Source organism: Drosophila mojavensis, unplaced genomic scaffold (genome assembly GCF_018153725.1).
Source record: "Drosophila mojavensis isolate 15081-1352.22 unplaced genomic scaffold, ASM1815372v1 contig_80, whole genome shotgun sequence".
NCBI classification, from domain to species: Eukaryota; Metazoa; Arthropoda; class Insecta; order Diptera; family Drosophilidae; genus Drosophila; species Drosophila mojavensis.
Window position 1 is genome coordinate 685,614 of NW_025318906.1, and position 23,897 is coordinate 709,510.

The 23,897-nt window shown below is 43.4% G+C and overlaps 1 protein-coding gene across 2 annotated transcripts in view; it reads left to right on the forward strand.

Moving 5' to 3' along the window:
• The window catches only part of LOC6578277 (pneumococcal serine-rich repeat protein), a 53,354-nt gene that overhangs the window by 25,677 nt on the left and 3,780 nt on the right, over window positions 1-23,897 (forward strand). Inside the window, exons 3-7 of one of the 2 annotated variants that reach the window (XM_044010616.1) lie at window positions 17,677-18,903; window positions 19,024-19,301; window positions 19,542-20,354; window positions 20,429-20,536; window positions 20,627-23,865. In XM_044010616.1, the coding sequence (XP_043866551.1) occupies window positions 17,677-18,903; window positions 19,024-19,301; window positions 19,542-20,354; window positions 20,429-20,536; window positions 20,627-23,865 (5,665 nt within the window). Of the gene's footprint in view, window positions 1-17,676; window positions 18,904-18,929; window positions 19,302-19,541; window positions 20,355-20,428; window positions 20,537-20,626; window positions 23,866-23,897 lie in introns of those variants that run through there. The other variant, XM_044010615.1, reaches the window with a different exon arrangement.

A 23,897-nucleotide genomic window follows, 5' to 3' on the forward strand; every position in this document is an offset into this window, starting at 1 on the left:
CAATTACAGATACATTTACTAGAGATGTAGATACTTTTCCAGAGATGCAGATAGCTTTTTCTTAGATACAGATACATTTACCTTAATACCGACAGATACAAATACATTTTGGCAATCATAGATACATTTGCTATAGATACAGATACTAGAGCAGAGCCATAGATGCATTAGCAGTACACATAAATTCATTTGCATATCTGTAGATACATTAACAGATCTATGGATACATTTACTTTAGCTACAGATACTTTTACAATGATACACAGCTAAAGATACATTTGAATACAAGTGCAGATACATTCGCATAGTCATAGTCATACATTGTCATAGCTATAGATACATTTACTCAGCCATGGATAGATTGCTGCTGCCCACAGATACATTTGCACAGCCACGGATACAGATAGACGACAATCATCATCAGCGGCAGCGGCAGCAGCAGCAGCTGAACATTCACAGCATATTTTCATTGGCGTCGCAAGTCTGCGATCGTCTGTAGAGCTGCTCGACTGCTTAATATAAAACCAAATTCATAGCAATTGTATGTGAGTGTGTGTGTGTATCTCTCTTTCTGTTTGTGTGTGTAAAAGTATCTGCGTGCCTCACAGCGACTGGCAAAGCTCTTCAACAGTCGCCCAACTGGCGATTCCCAATCAGCAGTCGCAGCCGCCAAGGCAAGTCCACAGCCAACAGACCAACTACACACACACACACATACACACACACTAGCAGAGCAGCTACAACATGACACAGAATGAACTCATGCGCTGCTCTGATACCTCGACACAACAACAACAACAACAACAGCAAAAAACACACAAAGCTGACAGAGACACTGTGAAGTGAGACTCTAGTGCCAGAGCATTATAATCGAGCAATAGACAGGGCACATACTAAGCACACACACACACACACACACACACTTATATAGATACACTCACACACGTACACACTCTATTCGGCCAACACATGTAAAATTCGAGTTAGGTTTCTCAATTTGGATTTTTTTTTGCGCTCGTTTATAACACCTCATATGACGCACTTTTGCTGAGCTGATTGATTGATTGATTGACTGCATGATTGATCACCTGATTGAAGAACTCAACCTAGCCTGAAAAGAGATACCTATGTAGCGCCAATTTGCATAGCTACAAGTTGTAGGTGTCATAGAGGAAAACTAGGCAGACTAGAGCTAAAAATTGCAATTTTTTAGACTCTGATATGCCAAATATGCCAAAAGTAACGTGTCTAAATTAGTACTCTATTTAGATCATTTTAAACAATAGTTTTAGAGCTGGTATAAAAACAATAGTAAATTATTTACAAACTTTTAGAGACTTTTACATAAATACCAATGAACTTCTTTTCGAGCATTGCTTGAGTTCACTAATTTAAATAATGATTTTTAGATCATTGTTTGTAGATAATTATCTGTCATTATTTTTAGAACATCGCTTTAGGTATTTATTAGTAGTTAATTACTTTTAGGTCATTAAATTTTAAAAATATTTTTATATAACTATGCACAGCTATTTTTAGATCATAATTTTTAGATCATTATTTAAATGCTGAATTATTTGAGTAATAATATTGCATAAAGCTAAGCAATTGAATTTATCGCATTTATGGCTGTTGAAAAAGTCATGTGAATTTCGATGCATTTTTCACGCCTTTCGTATAATTGATCACCTTAAGGAAAACTTGATCATAAATCATAATTTCTTGACAAATCGCTGAGCAAATTTATTAAAAATCTAAATTGAATTTATTACTATGCGACGTGCTCCTAGACCTGATAAAGAATGTGGTTTTCAGTGACTTTTTCATGACGCCAACACGAAATACTCTGCGCGTCAGTCAGTCAGTCCGTCAGTCAGTCCGTCAATCCGCCTGTCTGTCCAGCAGTACTTAGCAGTCGATTGGACTCAGCCCCAATCGCAATTCCATGCGCAGTTCAATGTTCAATCGCTCTGTGCCGTACATAGATGTAGATACAATTCACGTATTTCTCTATCTACAAAATTCGAAATACGAAAAACAAAAAAAAATACGAAATACAAAATATAAAATACGAAATACGAAATATGCAAATGCTCATGGCGTGCGCGTACTTAGCGATTGTCGATTCTCAATTGTTGTTGCTGTGGTTGTTGTAGCTAGTTTTATGGTCTGGCAGTCATCGTCATTCATAGACGACTAAAGAGAGATAGAAATATATGTATGTGTATATATATACCTATATATACGATTGTGTATACAAACTTTGTTTGATTTTTTTTGGGCTTGAATTGAGCTGTGCAAATATTAACCAAAAATTTACACCCAATATACCCTATATGCCATTGGGTATGCGTGACTAGGGGCATACAACGAAGACTAATTGAGAGGAAGAGAAGCAAAGATCATATAACTATAGTTATTATACGAAATTATAGAGTATCGACCATAGGCAATTACAGGGTATCTTTAACAAGCATTTGTGAAGTATGGTGAAGAGTTATTTGTTAATTATTTATTCATAAAAGTCTATCAAGTAGTGTCAATATTACAGGGTATCCATTAGCTGTCATTCTCTTAGCCAAATCATTTTTCCTGCTTGTCTGACTTTTGTTGTTCGCTGCGGCTGTCTGAAAATAGAAACACGGCAAACGTTGCGTGTCAACAAATGAGCAATCAAAATTTTCTAATAGCCAACTTTAGTGGCTCCCAGTCGAATCGTTTCAAATGCTCGAAACGAGCCTCGACTTTGGCTCGAGTCTCTGAAATGTTCGTTTTCATTTTTGATACCCCCGACTTTATCCATTTGACTGAACTTGCGGTCGTTTGGGTCCAATGTTGACTAAGGTCCAAAAATATTTGCCGCTGACGCATAGATCGATTGGTCAGAGCCATTAAGGAAGCCTTATTTAGGTAAATAGTGGTGCATAATAAACGACTAGGGCACACCCTGTGTGCAGTTTAAGAAAGTGTATATCTAGGTCAATACATACAGCTCTACAAGTCCTATATACCCCATTCTGCTTTTTGGGGGTATACAAATGATTTATGATATCTCTACCTCTTTAAATAAAATAAGGTTGAAACTGTATATACCCTATGCCAATGCTTAAAGGGTCAACAGCAGGCTCTTAATCAAATTAGAGGTATACTCAATAGAGGTACTCAATATCAACTTTGATTGCTACTCATTTGCTGTTACGTAAATTGCTATTAGTTTTGTATACCTGATTCTTCATATTGATGGGTTGTGTTCTCTTTAGATAAATATACATACTTTTATATAACATTAAAGCGGCTTTCGCCTGCCTGTTACAAGAGCTTTAACCAGTCTCTCATACTCCTCACTCAAACTCTTCACTCACACACAGCCCAGCCAAGCAGCTTTGCCTCCAACCACATCCTTAACCGTTAAGCATTTACGAACAGCACGCCCTAAACTATGCAATGCTCAATGAGCCTTGGCCCATGAGTAAGCAATACTCTTAATAGTCGTTGTCGTCCTCGTTGTTGTTTTTGTTGCTATTCTTGCATTTGATTAGGCGTAAAGCAGCCTCACGAAAAAGCTCTTCTGACACCCCGCTCAAATGCGTTGAAGCGTGGAGCAGACTAACCGAGTGAGAGCGGAGCGAGAGCGAGAGAGACGACAGCAGCTGTTCGTGTGCCTTTGAAGCTCAACAGGTCATCTTGTGTCTTGGTCACACTTAAGTGACGGCTCTCTCGCGCCCTCTCACGCTCCCTTTTCGCACTCCTTCTGTTACTCAGTTTGTGCCGTTGTTATTGTTGCTGTTCTTTTTTTTCGCCTTTTCAATTACTTTTGATTGTCGCATCGCTTCGCTTATGTCGTGCGTATTTTTATACCCTGAACCCATTTTCAATGGGAAATCAGGGTATAATGGTTTTGTTGAAATGTATGTAACAGGCAGAAGGAGGCGTGGCAGACCCCACAAAGTATATATATTCTTGATCAGGGCGACGAGCTGAGTTGATTTGGCCCTGTCCGTCTGTCTGTCCGTCTGTCCGTCCGTCCGTCTGTCCGTCTGTCCGTCTGTCCGTCTGTCCGTATGTATGAACGCGTCGATTTCAGAAGATATAAGAGTTAGAGACTTAAATTTTTTTTTTAAATGTTCGTAATTACAGCGCGCATATCAAGTTTATCATTAAAAATCGATAACTCATCCCGATCTTTTTTTATCGATAAAAAACCTTATCGAAAACCAGTTATAAAATTATATCTTTTACACCTTTATTGCTAGAGTCTCCAAAATTTTAATGTATGCCTATATGCAATTTATACAATTTCGGTTTTTGTTAAAATTTACCCCCCACCCTTAAATTCACCCCCTCACCCTCACTTTTGTAAAAAGCGTATTTCAAATACTAGAGACTTGTGCTTTGGCAATTACATGCATATTTATGTCATAATCATAATCTGAAAGTTTCATGAAGATCGTACGTCCACAAAAAAGTTATTAAGCAATTAAGTTCTCATAGTAAGTGCTCACTGCCGCCCATGCGTGTTTATGCTTGTGTGTGTGTATATGTATGTAATTGTTTGTGTATGTGTGTGTGTGTGTGTATGTGTGTATGTATGTGTGTGTATGTATGCCTGTGTGTGTGCGTGCGTGCGTGTGTGTGTGTGTGTGTGTGCGTGTTTCTTGTGTAAGCTCAAAGACGCGAAAAATTATTGAAATAGCTATTACTCCAAGGGTTCAGGGGATCTCGTAGTCGAGTAGTCTCGACTAGAGCTTTCTTACTTGTTTGTATTATTATTTTTTTGAAAACGACGACGACGACATTGCTTTTTCTGCTTGCTCAATTAAAGAAGTTAACTCTATTGATTACGTTTAATATCGACCGAAACGTACCGAGTTCAAACCTGTTCGACTGCAGCAACAGCAACAGCAACAATAACAGCACCAACAACAAACACATTCAAATCGTGGGCATGTGCACGAGCGTTAATAATAACAAAGTTGGAGCCGACAACGTCGCCAGCATTGCTGAACTGTCCAGACATGATCACGTCGCCGTCGTCGTCGTCGGCGTCGTCGTTGGCGTCGTCGTTGTTGTTGCCTTTGGCTCCAGTGATTGTTTGTGCTTTGCTTGTCCGTCTGCGCTGTAGCCGCCACTTTGGCGGCACTGGCCGAACCATAGCTTCTGGTTGCAGTGTCTCGCTCTCCCATCTTGTGCTCTCGCTCTCTTCGCCTCTCCTCTCTGCGCTTACATTGCAACGGCTGTTTTATGTTGCGCTTAATGGTTTCATTTGCCCAGTGTATTTATGTGTGTGTGTGTGTGTGTGTGTGTGTATGTGTTTGTATATCGATTACTCAATGCGTGAATGAATAAGACGTCGTCAACACTGCAGTTTCCTTCTGGTGCCACTTGCCCCGCTCACGCTCTCGCTCTTGCTCTTGCTCTTGCTCTATCTCCCACTCAGCTGTGTTAATTGTGTATGTGTGTGTGCTTGTCTGTGTTTATTTTTAAGTCAATCGGTTCGAAAGACGTTTTATTGCCTGTAATCAATCGTCGCGTGCAAAGAGTGCGAGGGGATCGGCCTATTCGACTATGCCGATTGCTCACATTACAAACAAACACACACATGCACACATACGTGTCTGTGTGCTCGTCATGGCTTTATACTGTGTTTATTGATTAGATTGTTTACCTTTTTTGTGATATCATCAACGGTTCTTACTGTTCGGCCTTATCGTACGTCAACTGTCTAAATATGTATATGCACACATGTACGTACACATGTATGTGTGTGTTTACACATGTACATATGTACATACATATATGCACATCGAAACTATTTCTGTTTCGGGGGGATGTGCATTCGCCGATAGACGACCACCGTTCTTATCGATTCGCTTCCGTTCGATTTGCGTTGATATTTGGAGGCAGACAACGGGAGTTTCTAACTGTTGTCAACTCACAATTGCAATTAGATTAGAACATACTCATGCAGTGTTATCGATAACCCGACAAGCACATTCTAACTACATTACTGTACTTCAAATACTATATTACCATATCCTAATCAGCCACTTAAACAGACCGATTCCCAAAAAGAAATCAGCTCACACACTCACACGCACACTTGTTCAATAAAATATCAATCAACAGCAAAATCGCATGTTCGCCCAACAAAGAAAAAAATTTGCAAGCGCCAAATAAAATCTGATATAAATTAACGCAAAAAAAAAAAAAACTGTACAGCAAAAATTTAACCAACCCTTGCCCCCGCCTCCTTTTTGGCAAACGCAACAGAAAATGGCGCACTAAAAAAAAATAAATATGTATAAAATAAAAATACAAAACATACCAAAAACAAAGTCAATTGATCTAATAAGCCAAGAACGCGGCAACAGCGACGCAGACGCAGACGCAGACGGCGACAGCAACAACGGCGAAGACGGCGCTCGCTCATTTAAGCAAAAGCCTCGAGCAGCGAGTTCTTTTATTCGCCTTTGCTCATGCTACAGCAACAACAACAATAGAAATAAAAATGTGTGCGCGGGGTGTTTTGGGGCTTCCCTGAGCAACAAGCAGAGCATATATACACACACACACACAGCGGTCACGGCGCGCAACAGCCGACCAGTGTTGCCGAATCAGCTATTTTGTAGCTAGATCTGGCTACTTTTTAAGGCCGATTGCTACAAAAATTTTCAAACAGCTATTAGCTACAAATCTGGCTATTTTCAAATATTAAATTTAGCTAAAATGCAAGCGAACTTATAACAAAATTCGCTTTGATAATTTTTAAATGTAAATGATTTAAATGTACTGAGCTTTGTGTAGAATTAATACTACAACTGAAGAATAGGTAAGCTGTCTAATATGCTATGCAAAATTCATTTCTTATCAGTTTTTATACCCTGACCCATTGACGCCATCATTTTGTAAAAAACGCATTTCAAGTACTAGAGACTTGTGCTTTGGAATGTACACACATTTTAGCCATATGATCACGTTTTGAAAGTTTCATTAAGATTGTATGTCCACAAAACATATGGATTACGCCGATATGGCAAATGTTTCTATGAGTATAGCGTTCCACCCAACTACCTTAAAAAGGCAAATTATAAAAGCGACAAAGGTGAAAATGACGAGCTGGTGGTCATAGATGAGATATTATCAGAATTAAATTAATAAAGTTGACTTTTTATGAAAAAAACAGCACTGTTTTCTTTTTTGCTACTTTTTCAGCTATTTTAGAAGAAAGTTGGCTACTTCTAGCTACTTTCAGCCTTCGGTTTTGCTACTTTTGCTGAAAAAGTTTCGGCAACACTGCAGCCGACGTAGTCTTGGCACTTGCTGACTAGCTTCGGTCGTTGTTGTTCTTGCTGCTGTCGTCGTCGTCGTGGTCGTTGTCGTTGTTGTTGTCGTTGCTGTTGTTGTTGGTGTTGGTGGCGACCCAGTACATATGAGAGACAGGGCCGGTTCAACATTATAGCGGGCCATAAATAAACAATGCTAGCTAATACAATTTATTTATATGTATGCGCCTCTGTAGGCAGATACTCGCAAAAACACACACACACACACACACACAATTATTACGCTCTGTGTATATTTTGTGCTCTTGGTAAATCCAACCGCAGCCGGTCTGCACACACAATGACGTCGACAAACGCCGGCAGCGACAGCAGCAGCGGCAGCGACAACAGCAGCAGCAACAACAACAGTAGCAACAGTTGATCGAACATTCGAAGATCGAACGTCGTGCTGTTAAGTTGGCCTGCCGGAACGGAACGGAACGAAGCGCAGCGCTGCGAAAATAAAAAGAGCGAATAACGCGATAGGCGCAAGCATGAACAGTGAAACATAAACAAATAGCAAATAATAAGAAACAAACTACAAAAAAAAAAAAAAAAGAACGACACGAGCGACGGGCAAAACGTGTGAGTGTGTAGGCGAGAATGCGAGTTCGAATGCATATGCGACTACAGTTACGAGTGTGAGTTCGAATGCGAGTGCAAGTGCCCAGACCCAGTGCCAGTGCCAGCGCCACTGCCAGTGCGTACCCAACAAGTTTTGAATTAATCAAATTAGATCACAGCAGCAGTCGCCGCAGTCGCCGTAGCAGCAGCAGCAGCAGAGATGGCAAAGTGAGTTTTATTCTCTCGATTGAGCTAAAGTTCGAGTAGTTTTGGAGTGGAAATGTTTGTTCATATGTATATAATATGGTAATAAATCAAATATCCAAAATACAAAGTGCAAAAAGTCGCCTCACTTTTAATGGGTGTATGGATGTGTAAGTGTGTGTAAGCGTTATTTAATTAGAAAATGGAAAGCAATAACAACAAACGGCTATAGCTGAGTGCGAGTGCAGGAATTCCAAGAAATTTTTGTGAAAATTCAAAATAAACAAAGTCAAAGCCAAAGCAACGGCAACGGCAACGGCGACGTTGACGTTTTGTAGCGCGCCACAAAAATAACAACAACACGCACACACATACGATAATAATAAAAACAACAAGTCGCAGCAACAGCGGCATCGGCAGCAGGGCAACCCCCGCTGTAGTCGTCGTGATTTTGAGGTCTGTTCATCTTGTTCTTCTTCTTTCTCTACTTCATCTTGCTGCTTAGTTCAAAGCAAGCAACACCAACAACAACCACAACAAATATGTTCGGGTGAGTAGCAAGCAGCAGCAGGCTATCAAACGAGCGGGAGGGAGGGAAGTAGAGAGAGAGAGAGAGAGAGATAGAAAGAGGCATAAGCATATGTCATGCTGTGCGCTCAATTTCACATTGCAGCAATAAGGAACACATTGGACTTGAACTAAAAACGTTGCGCTCTCACAAGCTCTCTCATTCGCTCGCTCGCTCACTCACTGACTAGCTCTCTACCTGCCTGCATGTGAGTCGATGTACTAAACGTAAATTAAGCCGGCGCCAGGATACCTGCCGTCAACAGCAACAGCAACAGTACCGAAGACGACGACGAGGACGTCAGCGTGCGCGAGCGAGACAAAAGGCTTGCAACGTCATTGACACAGCTAAAAAGGGCAGCAGGCAAAACGGCATAGAACAAAGCAGAAGGTGAAAATCCACTTAAAAGCAAAACAAAAGAAAGACACAGCCGAAGTGGTAGAGAGAGAGATAGCGAGAGAGGGTAAGAGTGCGAGAGTATGAGGAATGCCCGTTGTGGGAACAATTAAGTGTGTGCAACAGTTATGTCCCATCGTGCCTGTGTGTGTGTGTGTGTGTGATTGTGTGTGTGTGTGAGGAATGCCCTGCTACGCATATTACGACACATGTTTTTATGGTCTTGGGCTTAGGCAACCCCTGACCTTGACAACAGATACGAAAAGAGATGCGCGCGGAGCATATGATAAATGGCAACAGCAATAGCTAGAAATGTGTGTATGTATGCGTATTTAGCTATAGCTAGTTGAAGTGCTGCGTGGGCGCAAAATTCCATCAGCCAGACGTTGATAATTTTCTATGTTTTTTTTTTTCGCCTCTATAGCATAACGTTTTTAACTGTTTATTCAAGCGTGCTCATCAGCAGCCATCATAGCACACACACACTTAGATAACTCACATTTGTATAGCCATTAACTATAGATTTCTGTTTGTTTTACGCTTTAGTCGCTGCCGAAAAAAATACCAGTTTGGCAAGCATTTTGTGCACGCTACGTAAGCGTTTTTAATTTAACAAATATAAATTATACCCTAACTCAGAGATCAAGCGACTAGATTAGCGTGTTGCCTGAAATGATAGAAAACAAGCTTTAACTGTTTAATGTAAAAAAATACCCCTACTTATTGCATATAAAATAAGCCAAAAATAATAAAATTTCAATTTACAGAGTTATAAACTCATCTATAAACACTACATACATTTTCAATAAGAAAATACACTTACCTCAGAGCAAATATAAATTCTAGGGAATACCCCCAATCAAGTCGATATATCAAAGAAAGTGTATTTCAAGTGTGTCACAATTTGAATTGCTGTTTTCTTTTTTTGGTTTTATTTGTTTTTAGCTTTTTTTATTTTTTGCTAATATGCAAAAATTCACACAAACACACATACACACACCTCTGCACACACACACGCACATACTGAAAGCATTTCCGTCCTTCAAATGCCAAAAAGTACAAGACGAAGAAGAAGCTACAAAAATAAATAGAAAAATATATTAGCAGAAGAATTTCGAATTATTATTATTAAATTTTCATATGTCTGAAGATTTTTAACGCCTGAATGCACGATTTGAGAAATATTTAATTGATATAGATATGTATAGCAGAATGTTGTGGTATATATGCCTTGTATTATATATGAGGGTATGTTTATATATTATATCGCAAGCAACAAAAATGTCTTTGAAGAAATAGAAATTCATATATTAAACAATTTAATTGGCTTTTGTTTAAATTGAAATGGATTTTCCCATATAAGACAACTTTTTAAATAGTCAAAAATTAAACGAAAATTTTTTATATATAATATGGAGAATTTTCATATGGGAATAGAACAATACAGAAGAGATTCACTGCAAGAAGAAACGCTTAATGAAGAAGAAGAATGCAAATTCAATGTTTCAAAGTAGCTATAGACCCACACTTAAAAAACTCTTTCTATGGAAATATTTAATAGTCTGGTTTCAGATTCAAGTGCTCACTGTATATGGATGAAGAACAAGAGCTAGAATATGGTAGAACAATAAACAAAGTCTGGTTTGTTATTTGAGTGCTCACTGTCTTCATATAGAGGCATACAAATATTTAAAGGATCCATTAAAGTTATGCACGACCGAAAAAGCTATGATGGAGTAAAGAATTTATTGAGTTTACTTCCATACTCCATACTTCAAAATATTCCACTCAATCAATAAATATTATGAAATTTAGCAAATTCACTTAAAAGCTCATCTAAAACAGTCGTTCGTTATTCGGTGTGGTCACTGTAGAAGAAGCTGTCAAAAAAATGGCCAAATTGAAATGTGCTAACCAAAAAGGCCAATAGACACCAACTATAATTAGCTAATGTCTAAAAAGAACCGCTAAAAAAAATCAACAACTAAAATATAAATACTAAAATAAATCGAAAAAAAAAAAAAACGAAAGAAAAGAAAAAACACTTGAATGTCGTCTTACGTAGTTCGAAATTTATAAATAAATTAAACTATTTGCTTTGCACATTGAAATTTGAAAAGCAAAAGCAAAATAAAAATCGAAAGATCAACAGATAAAGACATATATTATAGAATATAGGTATATACTATATGTTTGTGTTCTCAATTGTTTCGAATAATTTCATTTTCGTGTTTTTGTTCAAATGTAAACAAAATGTTGGCAAATTATTTAACACTTTTTTCTAGCCTTTTCTCTTGGCAGTATTTCGTGAACTATTTTTAGCATTTCGATTCTCGTTTCGCGATTTGTTCTCTGTTTATTTTGAACTTAGCTCTCTTTGAAAATCTTGCTTCAATTATACACACGATTTGCTGAAATATAGCTAAAATATCTTTTATAGCTAAATTCGTTTACATATTTCGTCTGTATATTATTTGTAGCCCTATTTCCGGTTTAATTTAAATGTCGGTATACAGAAGAATTATTCTATGTATATGTATATACATATATATATACTACATATCTTAAATGTAATAGTCATATATTAGACTCTATTTATATATTGTATTTTGGTCTAAATTGAGGCCTTGGCACTGGCCAAAAACCAAAAATCTGTAGAAATCATTTTTGCTGACGTCAATTTTCTGTTCTTTTTTTTTTTGGGAAATTCCGCGCTAGGAAAATGAAAATTTCTACAAAATGATTTTTCTAAATTTTCTCCAATGGCGAAATATACTCGATTACTCATTTGAAATAGCTGAAGAGTTGATAATTAAATCAATTTAACATATCTTACTTGTTGATAAATAAATATTATTTTCTTTTGAATCTATCTTAAATGGAACTTTACCTTTCCAGCTATATTTCATAGATTTCCTAGAGATTTCACATTTGAAGTATAACCGTAAATCATATTAAACTGAAGTTTCCTAGCCATATTTCACATTTTAATTATGATCTTATCTTTCCCAATTCCCCATTGATACTACCTTCCAAAGGTGCCATCGCACGCCCACTTTAATTTTCAACGAGACCCACTTCAAAATATAAATAAAAACAACAGTTTTAATAGAATTTGCTTTTATCAGTTAGCTATAAAAAAGAGAAGCAAAAAAATCGCCAGCTCATAGTAATTTATACCTTTTCGCGGTTTTGTTATAAATTTATCAGTAAATTAGTAAGAATTTTTTATTGTATATTTATTTATATAAAGATTTGTTTATTCTATTGGAAACCCCCAGGCAAAGTAAACAAAGCGAAAAAAAAAAAACTGATTTGGTTCTAGATTTCGAGGGGTTGCGCCAGTGTTGGCAGAAGTATAGCTAAAAGCTACAGATAAAGTTTAAAAAGCCATATCCTAAAGTAAAAGAAGCCGAAGTGACAACTCTGTATATACAGACAGACAGCCAAACAGCACACGCACAACGCACATACATTCATACATATGCGTTCCTTTAACCATTTGTGGACTAAATGCAAAAAGAAGAAGAAAAGATTAAGATGAAGAGCGACGATCGTTAGCGCTGCTTAATCGCATTAATTTGATTTCCGACAAACGCTCAAGTGTTGCCGAGTGCCCAACAACAACAGCAACACAAACGAGTACGTCATAGAGCACAGAGAGAGAACGACAGAGAGAGAGGGAGGAAGAGAGAGCAACAGCAGAGACTAAGCAAAAAAAAGTGCTTATCAAGCGCTCTAGAAAGCTCCAAGTGCCCAATTGCATTCGTATTGGTGTCGTCATATTATCGTGTGTCGCTGAATAAAAAAAATACAAGTAGCACTGCCCAAAGCACAGGCCAGACCCAAGCCCAGCAGTGAACTCACTCACACATACACATGGACAGTCAAATATACACGCGAGCAACAAGCTAAACTCGTTTGCAGTCGAGCTACAACAACAACACGAGCAAAATTATTAAAATTTTTCAGCTTGATTCATGCTCGCTCACACACGGCCTGACTGACATACAGAGCTACTACACATGCACACATACACACACAGGCATACAACCAAGCGCACATATGCCCACACATACACTCACTCTCTCATAAATATAAACAAAATTCAGGCAATAACAACAATAACAACGTCGTCGACGACGACGGCGGGTTTCCTCGTTTCTTGTGAATTGACTCAATATAATACACAAAAGCAAAGCGCAGGCAGCGTCAGCGTCAGCGACGCCAACGACTGCGACGGCGACAGCGACGACGGCGGTGGCGGCGGCGACAGTGTTGTCAAGTTGTTTGGATTAGTCATGTAGCTCGTGTGTACATGCATATTGTATATACATATACATACACATAGATGAGTGGGGGTTAGTATTGAAAACAGGCTAAATACTCACACACATACATATCAATATATATATATATATATATTCATGCTCGTCGCCACATGGCTGCTCGTGCTTCACTCGTGTGTAATGGCTGGCTAGCTGGCTGGCTGTTTGACTGGGAGTGCAAAGAGAAGAGCCTCGGTCTTCGTGTGTGTAGACAGCTGCGGCAACTCTAGCTGTTTGGCGCTCTCGCTCTCAGTCGATCGCACGTACATACATATGTATGTATGTATGCATGCGTGCGTGTGTGTGTAGCAATTATTATTTTATTATCACTTTTTTCACTGCTACGTTTTGTGCTGTGCTTCTACGTTTTAAATGGTTTTGTTGTTATCGTTGCCGTTGCTGCTGCTGCTGCTGCTGCTGCTGGTGCTCCCCAGACCTTCCTTAGTCAGCAAAAATTCGCATATATACACATTTATTGCTGGGGGCCTGTGCATGTATGGGTGCACGTGTTTATGCATGTTTGCATGTATGGGTTTGTGTGTACGTAATCAACAATAGCGCGGGTACAGGCTGGCGACAGCCGTCGTATTGTGTTCCCCCACTTCGCGTCACCTGTTGTTGCTGCTGTTGTTGTTGTTGGGGAGCTACGTTTTTGCTTGATTTGATCATTTCTCAGCAGCAGCAGCAGCCGCGGCAGAGGCAGCAGTAGGCGACCCTGTGCTTACTTTTGATTGACAATTGCAACAGTGTGCGGGACGGCGAATTGGCGAATATTGCGGTATGCGGCGACGTTGACGTTTCGCTATCGTTGCTTCTCGTTCTCCCTCGCCCCTTCTGCTTTTGCCAGTGTGCCTTTTCCTGGCGTGCTCAATTTTTTGATTATTGTACGGTTTTTACTCATTTCTACACTCTGCCGCTGCCTGTCTTTGGGCTTTCAAGTGAGTGTGTGCGAATGTGTCTATGGGTGTGTGTGCGTGTGTATGTTTGTGCTTTTGTTTTCGCGCTACTCTTTTGCCAGTTAGTCGCGTCGCTTTGCGTTGCGTCGCGACGCTTCTTCGTTTTCTTTTGCACACTCTCGCGCACACACAGTGATTTGTCTGGTTTTTGTTGTTGCCGTTTCTGTTGCTGTTTTTGTAGCTGTAGCTGCTGCTGTTGCTGTTGCTGCTTGGGCTCTGGTCTTTGAATGAATTTTTCAGCTTGCCTCGTCTAGTTGTCTTTAACTGTTTCATGCTCGCTGGTCGCCGTTTCGTTGTCGCGAGCGCCTTGACTCGATGCACGCAATTCGCTTGTTGTTATAATTTCGGTTTCGATTCACAAGTCTTTGGCACCCAACTGAAATATTGATGAAACCTATCGATAGCCTTGCCTATCGATATTGCTAATCAGAGCGCGTAAAAGAAAGAGAGCGCGCGACTGAGTCACAGGTACGAGCTATTGCGTATTGCACTATTCATATTTAATGCAAATTAAATGAGCAAGTGTGCGTGTGCATATGTGTGTATGTGTTTATGTGCTTGTGTTTGTGTGCTCATCGTTTCATTTGTGCTGTTGTTAGTTGTCATTTCCTTTTCTTTGCCGTTTTTTATCAGAAGCTTCGTCTTCATTGGAATTCCGTATCATTTCCGTGAATTTTACGTGTTTTATACTTTTGCTGTGAGTACACACATTTGGGCTGCTAATAAATTATTAACAATTGTTAAGTGACCAAGCTTGGCTCTCTCTTTCTCTTTTACACTTTTGTTTTTTTGAAGCTGCAAATGACGTACAACTAAATTTTATTGACAGTCAGACAGACAGACTGAGGCGCCGCGTTTGCGCGTTCCTTTTCGCTTATTGCATTCGTATACGTGTATGAATGTGGGTGTGGGTGTGTGTGATTGGGGCACGCGTGAGGGAGTGAGTGAGAGGTCGTCAATCAGCGAGTGTTTACATTAAACGGCTCTCATGTGACGTCGCTCGGCAGCTATCACTGAGAGTGTGACCAGGCACTTGATAATCCGCTATTTACTTGTGAATTGCACTTTGCACGCTGAGCAAATGTAAATGCAAATGCATATATGCTATATTAATGTGTATATAAATACATATGTATGTATGTATGTATGTATGTACATGTATGTATGCGTGTTTATTTGAGCAACCTTAGCTTTAGAGCTAAACGCCTAATAATAAAAGCCAACAACGGAATCGTTAAACAAAGTCAAAGTCGTGATAATAAAGTCATTTAAATATTTGTTTCTTTTCTGCTCTCTCTCTCTCTCTCCCTCTTCCTCTTGCTCTCTTCTGTTAAAGTAAATATAGAAAAACTGGTGTGCGGAGCTGTCTTATTAGCTGTTGTTGTTGATTACACTTATCGCTATGTTTAAACAAAAGGAAAGCCCTACTATTAAGCGAGGGCTGTATGAAAGGCAATTTAGCTAAGCTATTGATCAATAATTATGAGCATTACATAACTGTAATGCGATCATGAGTGTGTGTGCCTGTATGTGAATTATAATTCCTGTTTCATATGTACGTGCGTGTTTATCATTCCCTTAATGGGAAATCCTTTCGGCGCCTCTAGCCTGATCATATGAATGTGTGTATGTGTGCAGCGCATGCAAAAATTACCCTTGCGGGCAATTCCAATTGGAAGACTGTATTACATTTAGTCCCTGCAGAAATTCTGTTGATGGGAAATTCCTAAGTGGCACTCCTCCGCCCAAGCGACACACACACATTCACAATGTGAGGTTAGGTAATTACTACTATTTAATACGATAACTAATCGGCGTCATAGCGTGAGCTATGCGAGTATTTTCTTAACGTTTGCCCACTAATCTCTTCCGTAATGCCGTTTAATTGCCAACGACAGCCGCGGCTGACGTCAAAGGTGTCGTCGATGGGTCTACGAATATACATACATACATTTGTATACATATATGTATATATTTCTATACAAGAGGCAGGTGGAATGGGGAGGTTATGCCGTTTATCGGACAATTTGTCTGATTTGTGAGTCAGGTGAATCGACCAACTAATACATATATTGAAAATGAGTTTCACAAATGTTTAGCTGATAAACAACAATCCAAACGTTATCAATGGAATTTTTGGACACTTTTTTTTGCTATATTATTTATTTTTATATTTATGGCTTGTTGATAAAGGCATGGAAAAAGACATATTAAAAGGGAATTTTTATATGTGTGTGCGTGTGTGTGTGTGTGAGTGCCACGCGTTCTCTCTGCCGCTCTCTTTGCCTAAGTCTCTCTTGTTACACTAGCACACATAAAGCTTACATGCACTTGAGAGTGCCCGTGTGTGTGTATGCGTGCGTGTGCGTGTGCTTAGGGTATTTATAGAGCTGATAAGACAGCCGACAACAACAATCAGCGCACTTCACTGCGTGCTCTATCTATCTATCTCCCTCCCTCTCACTCACACCCATGTAGCATTTGTTGTTTTGATTTTGATTTCGTTTTCTGCTGCGGCAACAGGTGAACTTTAAGCGGTTGAAATGCGAAATAGAAAGTTAATAAAAAAATAATTTTTATATTTAACACTTGTTTATATTCAAGCTTTTTTTTTATACATTTTTATAATTTCGCGTTTTTGACAACTTCAAACTTTGGCCCATCCGCTTTATCAGCTCTAGCTCTGCCTCTGATAAGATTGAGCGCTCATTTAGCTTTTTTTGTATTAGGCTGGCACCCACCCCCAGCCCCAGCCCGCCTAGGGGCGCTTCTGCCTGCGACACCCACCCGAGGGGAATTTCAAAATATGGTGCAAAGATTTCAAATTCACACATTTTTAAATTTTTTATGTGGGGCCTAGGGAAGTAACCCTCGACGAGCCCTATTAAATATTTAGATGAGGGCAGCAGAAGCTAGAAGGAGCTTTACCTGGTGCAGGGAGAACTTGAAGCATTTAAAATCAATATCGATTCGAAGTTGCCTTCAATCAACAATCAATATATTTTCAATCAATCATTCTATTCATTAATCAATCAGTTTATCAATTGGCCCAACACTTGAGAATTCTCATCTAACTATGTCGATTAGCCAAGTTTCAGAACTCGAACTCTTGGGGTTTGAACAGTGCGTTGCTCTTCAATCAAACCGTCGACCATTCAATCAATCAATCAAATGTCTTCAACGGCTTTGTAACATGCTAGCATGGTTTACAAAAATCATGTTTCAACTATTTAGCTTTCATAGTTCCGATTTAGATTTACTTTTTCATCAATCAATTAATCAATCAATCAATTGATTCTTAAAACTAATTCATATTTCAATAATTTCGTTGTTTACAGATGAGCCAACAGCAGCAAACACATCGCAGGCGAGCAAATTCGATGAGACTATGGAAAGTGCAGCAACAACAACGGCAACAGCAACAAACACAGCGAAGCAACATTACAAAACAGCAAACAAACAATACAAAACTAACAACAACAATAACAACAGCATTAATAACAGCAACAACAACAAAGTGAGCAACACGCGACGTGCAACAGCAGCAGCAGCAGCAGCAGCGGCCGCCGCAGCACAGGCAACAACGACAACAACAACAACAGCAGCAACGGCAACAACTAAGAAGCAAACATATCGCAGTAGCAATACAACTGCTGCAACAACAGCAACGACAACAACACTGAAAACAAACAACAACAACAGCAACAAAGTCAAGGCAGCAACAGCAACAAGTGAAGCAAACGAAGCAACTGAAGCAACCGAAGCAACAGCAATTGACAACAACAAAAGCAAACGAGATAATTTAAGCGAATTGCCAGCTAAAATTGCTGACAGCAACAGCAGCAGCAACAGCAACACAAGTAACAACAACAACAACAACAACAGTGATAATAGTATTAGTGAAAATAATTATGAGTTTAAGGCTAGAGATAAAGCGAACGTAAGTGATAGCAAAATGACGCTACAGCACAGCAGCAACACCAGCAGCAGCAACACCACCACCACCATCACCACAAACAACAACAGCAACAACAACAACATTAGTATCAGCAGTGGCAGCAACACAAACAACAATGATGCTGCAACAGCAGCAGCAACAGCAATTGCTGACTGGAAGAGCAGCTCGAACAATTTGCGCTATTTGCACAAGAAGTTCAAACGTTTGGCCAGCACCACAGAAACGGAAGCACCAGACGAACCAACACTGCGCACCACGTCGCTGTCGTCGACCAGCTCAGTGTCGCCGCCAACGCAATTGCCGCTGGTCAATGGGCACGAGCACAGCAACAGCAACAGCATCAGCAACTGCAACAGCAACAACCATGAGGCAGAGAGCTATAGCAAAAATGCGACTGTTGCTGTTGCTGGCGTGCCACGCACGCGTACGCCTTTGAGCAACAGCAGCAACATCAACATTAGCAGCAGCAGCAGCAGCAACTATGCCAGCAATGCAACATTGTCGCCAGCAACATTTGCACAGCATCAGCAGCAGACGCAGCCAACGACAACAGCAGCAGCAGCAGCAGCAGCAACCGTCACACCAGCAGCAACAGCCAAGCCAGCAGCAACATTTGCAGCTGCAGCATCCGCTGCCATGCCAGCAACAACTGCAACCTCTGCCATGCCAGCAGCAACATCTGCCGCCTCTGCCACAGCAGCAACAGTCACGCCAGCAACTGGCCTCAGCCGCTACGTCTGCCCGTATTGCAATCTGATTTGTGCCAAGCCCTCGGTCCTGCAGAAGCACATCCGCGCCCACACGAACGAGCGGCCGTACCCCTGCGAGACATGCGGCATTGCCTTCAAGACGAAAAGCAACTTCTACAAGCATTGCCGCTCCCGCTCGCACACGGCGCGCATGCGCGGCCTGGACGTGCCGGCCCACGAGGCGGATGGACTGTCCGACCAGGATGGCGACGGAGATCTCAGCAACAGCAGCTCGGAGCTGTTGAGTGTGGAAATTGTAAGCATCCGTTGATAAGTTGACAGTATGTTAAGATAAGCAGAAGTGTTAGAAATGTTAACAGCATGTTAAGAGAAGTGTCGGCACTGGGCAAATGTTAGTAGTTAGAGTAGTTAGCTAACTGTCTGGAAACTAGATGAAATACAGATCTGTATAGTAAATCACAAGATTTCTGTAGAATATATCCTAAAACTCCACCAATTCGTCGCACATTCACCGAGCAACCTCTTCTCTTTGCAGCTAAGTAGCGCCGATTCGCCATATGATGAGCAGTCGATGGCCTCGCCGACGCCCTCGCCCTCTACGCTGTCGGCGGCGAAGAGCGCGTACCTGCAACAGCCACCACTGCCGCAGCACATGCAACAGTTGCCGCTGGGCTCGCCTGCAGCTGGCACATTGCCGCCGGCAACAGTCGAGAATTTGCACTCGGCGACCGCGCAGCATCGACAGTCGATTGACTACAAGCCATACAAGCCAAAATTTCACAATGCAGCGCTCTATGCGCCAGGCAGCAGCAAGGAGCAACAGCAGCAACAGCAGCAGCAGCAACAGCAGCAGCAACAGCAGCAGCAGCAACAGCCGTTGCTGCTACAGCAACAGCAACAGAAGTTGCCGCAACCTCTGCTCGTGCATCCCACGCTCTCGCCCAGCACGCAGCTGAAGCTGAATCTTCACATCAACTCGCATCAGCAGCAGCTGCAGCTGCAACAACATCAGCAACTCCAGCAGCAGCAACAGTTGCTGCTGGCAGCAGCTGCTGCTGCGGGCAATGCTGTCGCCCTGCCGCCACCTCCACTGCCCACTTACTACTTGGGGCAGGCGCCATATTACAACCCCACGGCGGCAATGCATCAGCATGCGTTGGCGCTGCAGTATCAGCAACATTATCAGTTGCAGCAGCATCAGCAACAACATCTGCAGCAGCAGCAACAGCAACACTCGCCACTGCTCAAGGCGCCAGCACAGCCGCAACAGCAACAGTTGCTGCCACAGCAACAACAGCAGCAGCAGCCGCAGCAACAGTTGCTGCCTCATCCACAGCAGCAGCAGCAGGTAAACACTTTGCATGCTCCTTCTCTCTCTTGAGTTGTGACTAATTATCTACTCTCTCTCTCTCTCCCTTCTAGCAGCTGCCTCGCTCTAATAGTCAACAGGCAACAGCAGCAGCAGCAGCAGCACCTGCCACGCCTACACCTGTAGGCAATCTGAGCAGCTTTGCCAGTGGCATGCAAGTGGTGCGTATGATAGAGTCTAAAACCAAATTCTGCATCTTACTAAATCACCCTCTCTCCCCATCTCTCTCTCTCTCTCTTTCTCTCTCTTAGAATGTGGAAAAGGTGCAGGAACACATTTCGAAATTGATCTCACAGAACGAAGCCATTGTGGAGAATAAGGAAATATTGCTGCAGAAGAAATATCCCAAGCAATTGAATCGTTCGCGCAGCTTCAACAACGCCAACAACAACAATAGTAGCAGCAACAACAGCAACAGCAGCAACAACAACAACAGCAGCCAACAGTTGGGCGATGCAAAAGTAAATCTAGCACAGAGCATAGTACAAAAGCAGCAGCAACTGCAACAGCAACAGCAGCAACAGCAGGTGCAATTGCAGCAGCAACAACTACAACAACAACAACAACTACAACAACAACAACAACAACAACAACAACAACAACACATTCAACAATATCGAGTCATTGAGCCAGTGAATGGATTGCTTAAACGCAGCAGCAGCAGCACTGGCAACAGCAACAATGCTTATGCTAACCTAAAAGCCACGCCTCCTCCTGCTGCCTTGAATGTCAAATTGCCGCCGCCGCCGCCAGCAACAATGTTGCAATTGCTGCATTATCGCCAGGATCCAGCAATGCCTTTAAACAAACTCGAGCAGCAGCAACAGCAGCAGCAGCAACAGGCGACGCCCGCGCAGCAGCCCTTAAATCTGTCCGCCAAACCAAAGCCAGCAAAGGCAGTGACAACAGCAGCAGCACCTGCACCAGCAGCAGCAGCAGCAACAACAGCAGCCGCACCAGCAACTGCAGCAACAGCAGCTACAACAACAACGCCAACAATTGCTGCCAAGCCAGCAGCTGTTGCCACAGCCGCTGCAAACAATTCGATTATCAAGAATCTGTTGCTCAACGCGCGTGGGTTGGCCGTGCCCATTGGCGAGGGCGACGACGCCGTCTACTCCTGCCCGATCTGCGCCAACGAGTTCCGCAGCGCCGACGAGCTGAAGCAGCACAACAGCACCTACTGCCAGGACGCCAGCAGCAGTGCGCCCATCAGCCCCGCCTCCTCGCCCAGCAGCAAGTACTTTCGCTCCAACTCCATCTCCTTCAGCCTGCCGGAGCTCAAGTCGCACATGGCCAACTCGAAGAACCCGCTGTCCTTGGCCAAGCTGGCCTGGTCCCAGCTCAAGACGAAGCCGAGCAGCCTGGTGCTGAGTCGGCTGAGTGCGGCGCAGTCGCCGGCGCGGACCAGCACGACGGCGACAACGGTTGCTGGCAGCAGCGGTGGCAGCAGCAGCAGCAACTATCTGGCAGCCACTGTTGCAGGCAGCAGTGCTAGCAGCAGCACTCCAACAGCAACAATTGCTAGCAGCAACAGCAACAACAGCCTGTACAGCAACAGCCACAATCTGCCAGCAACTGTTGCCGTTAGCATCGACGCCAACAATGTTGCCCTGCGCTTCGTGGACGCCCCCTTGCCCTCGCCTGGCCCGCTCCTGGGCAAGACCCCGCTCGTCGACTACGCCGCGCCCCGCAAGGCCGCCGACGCCCAAGTCGTGATCACCAAAATGCACGAGGATCGCCTCGAGAACATCATCAGCGAGAGCTCGGCGAAGCGGCCGAAGCTGAGCAACGACAGCGCCTTTGCGCTGCCCCCGGCAACAGCAACAGCAGCAGCAGCAGCAGCAGCAGCAACAGCAACGGGCGTGCCTCAGCAACAGTTGATGTTCGGCAACAGTCAGGAGTTGCCTGGATTCAACACGGGCAAGGAGGAGCGTTTGAGACGTTTCACCTCGTCGGGCGGCTCGATGATCCCCATCTCCGAGTGCCCCGAGCTGGACAAGAGCCCCAAGATGATCCGGACTCCGTTGCTGTCGGGCGGCAGCTTTCAGGAAATGTCGCCCCGGTTGAGTGAGCCCAAGCCGAAGCCCGCATTTCTGCTCAATGCCAGCAACAACAACAACAACAACAACAACAACATCATCATCAGCAACAGCAACAATAGCTCGCAGCATTTCCAGTTCCCGCCCATCAACTCGATAACCGCCTTCAATCCGCTCACGCTGCCCGCCATGAGCGAGTCGAGCGGCAAAGCGATTCCCTACGTGCCGGGCATTCCGGGCCCGAGCAGCCTCACATTGCTGCCAGTACCGCCGCCGCCGCAACAGCTGCTGCTGCAGCGTCCGCCCGCTGTCGATGCACCGCCCTTCAAGAAGTCGCTGTCGCCCTTCGGGGGCGTGCAAAATCTGCCCAGCGAGTTCAGCCGACAGCCGCCGACGCCCGCCCAGCGCAATGCGCTGCAGTGGCAGAGCAACAGCAGCAACAGCGGCAGCAAGCTGGCAGCAACTGTTGCTGCTGGCGATGGCCTGGGCATGCAAAAGTTCAATTTCCTGCGCATGGCTGACAATGTGAAGGAGCAGCAGCCGCAGCAGGAGGTGCGGCACTTTATATTCGATCCGCTGCATGTGGAAACGCCAGAAAACGAAGCGACAACAGCAACAGCAGCAGCGACAGCAGCAACATCAAGTGCTGCGGCAACAACATCAGCTGGAGCAGCAACAACTGTTGCCAGTAAGACGAAATTCCTGCGTCCCACGAGTCTCCCGCTCAAGCCGGGCACGTTCACGCCCAAGCGCCATCACGGCATCACCCCGACTGCGAATACCCTGCCGCTGATCTCGCCCGAGACGCCGCGCCCGTCCAAGTCGTGCGTGCAGCTCTACCTGAACGGCCACGCCTACACCTACCTGGGCCTCAAGTGCAGCACCAAGATGTTCTACTGCACAGTGAACTGCCCGCAGCCCTCGTACGTGGCCGGCATGCACAAGCTGTCGATGTACAGCGTCTGGCAGGTGTGCGAGGAGAACCAGCCGCACCCACTCGGCCTTAAGCCGAAGCAGGTGATGTCGCTCTACGACTCCAGGCAGAAGATGTTCGGCGCGGGCTTCACTGTGGTCCAGGCGGGCGCCAATGCGCACAGCTACGCGCTCGTCGGCTCCCAGCAGACGATCAGCAGCTGCTCCACCGTGAACAACGCCCAGAGCAAGTTCTACCAGCACCAGGCGAAGCAGGCGCCAGCCATCGGGGCGCTCAGCGAGGCGAATGTGGCGGCCAAGGCGAGCGAGGAGGCAGCCAAGAAGCTCGAGTCCGGCCAGCTGCTGGTGGGCGGCTATGAGTCGAACGAGGACTACACCTACATACGCGGACGTGGGCGTGGCCGCTACGTCTGCTCCGAGTGCGGCATTCGCTGCAAGAAGCCCTCCATGCTGAAGAAGCACATTCGCACGCACACGGACGTGCGTCCGTTCACCTGCAGCCACTGCAGCTTCAGGTGAGTCTCTCTCTCTCTCTCTGCCTCTCAAG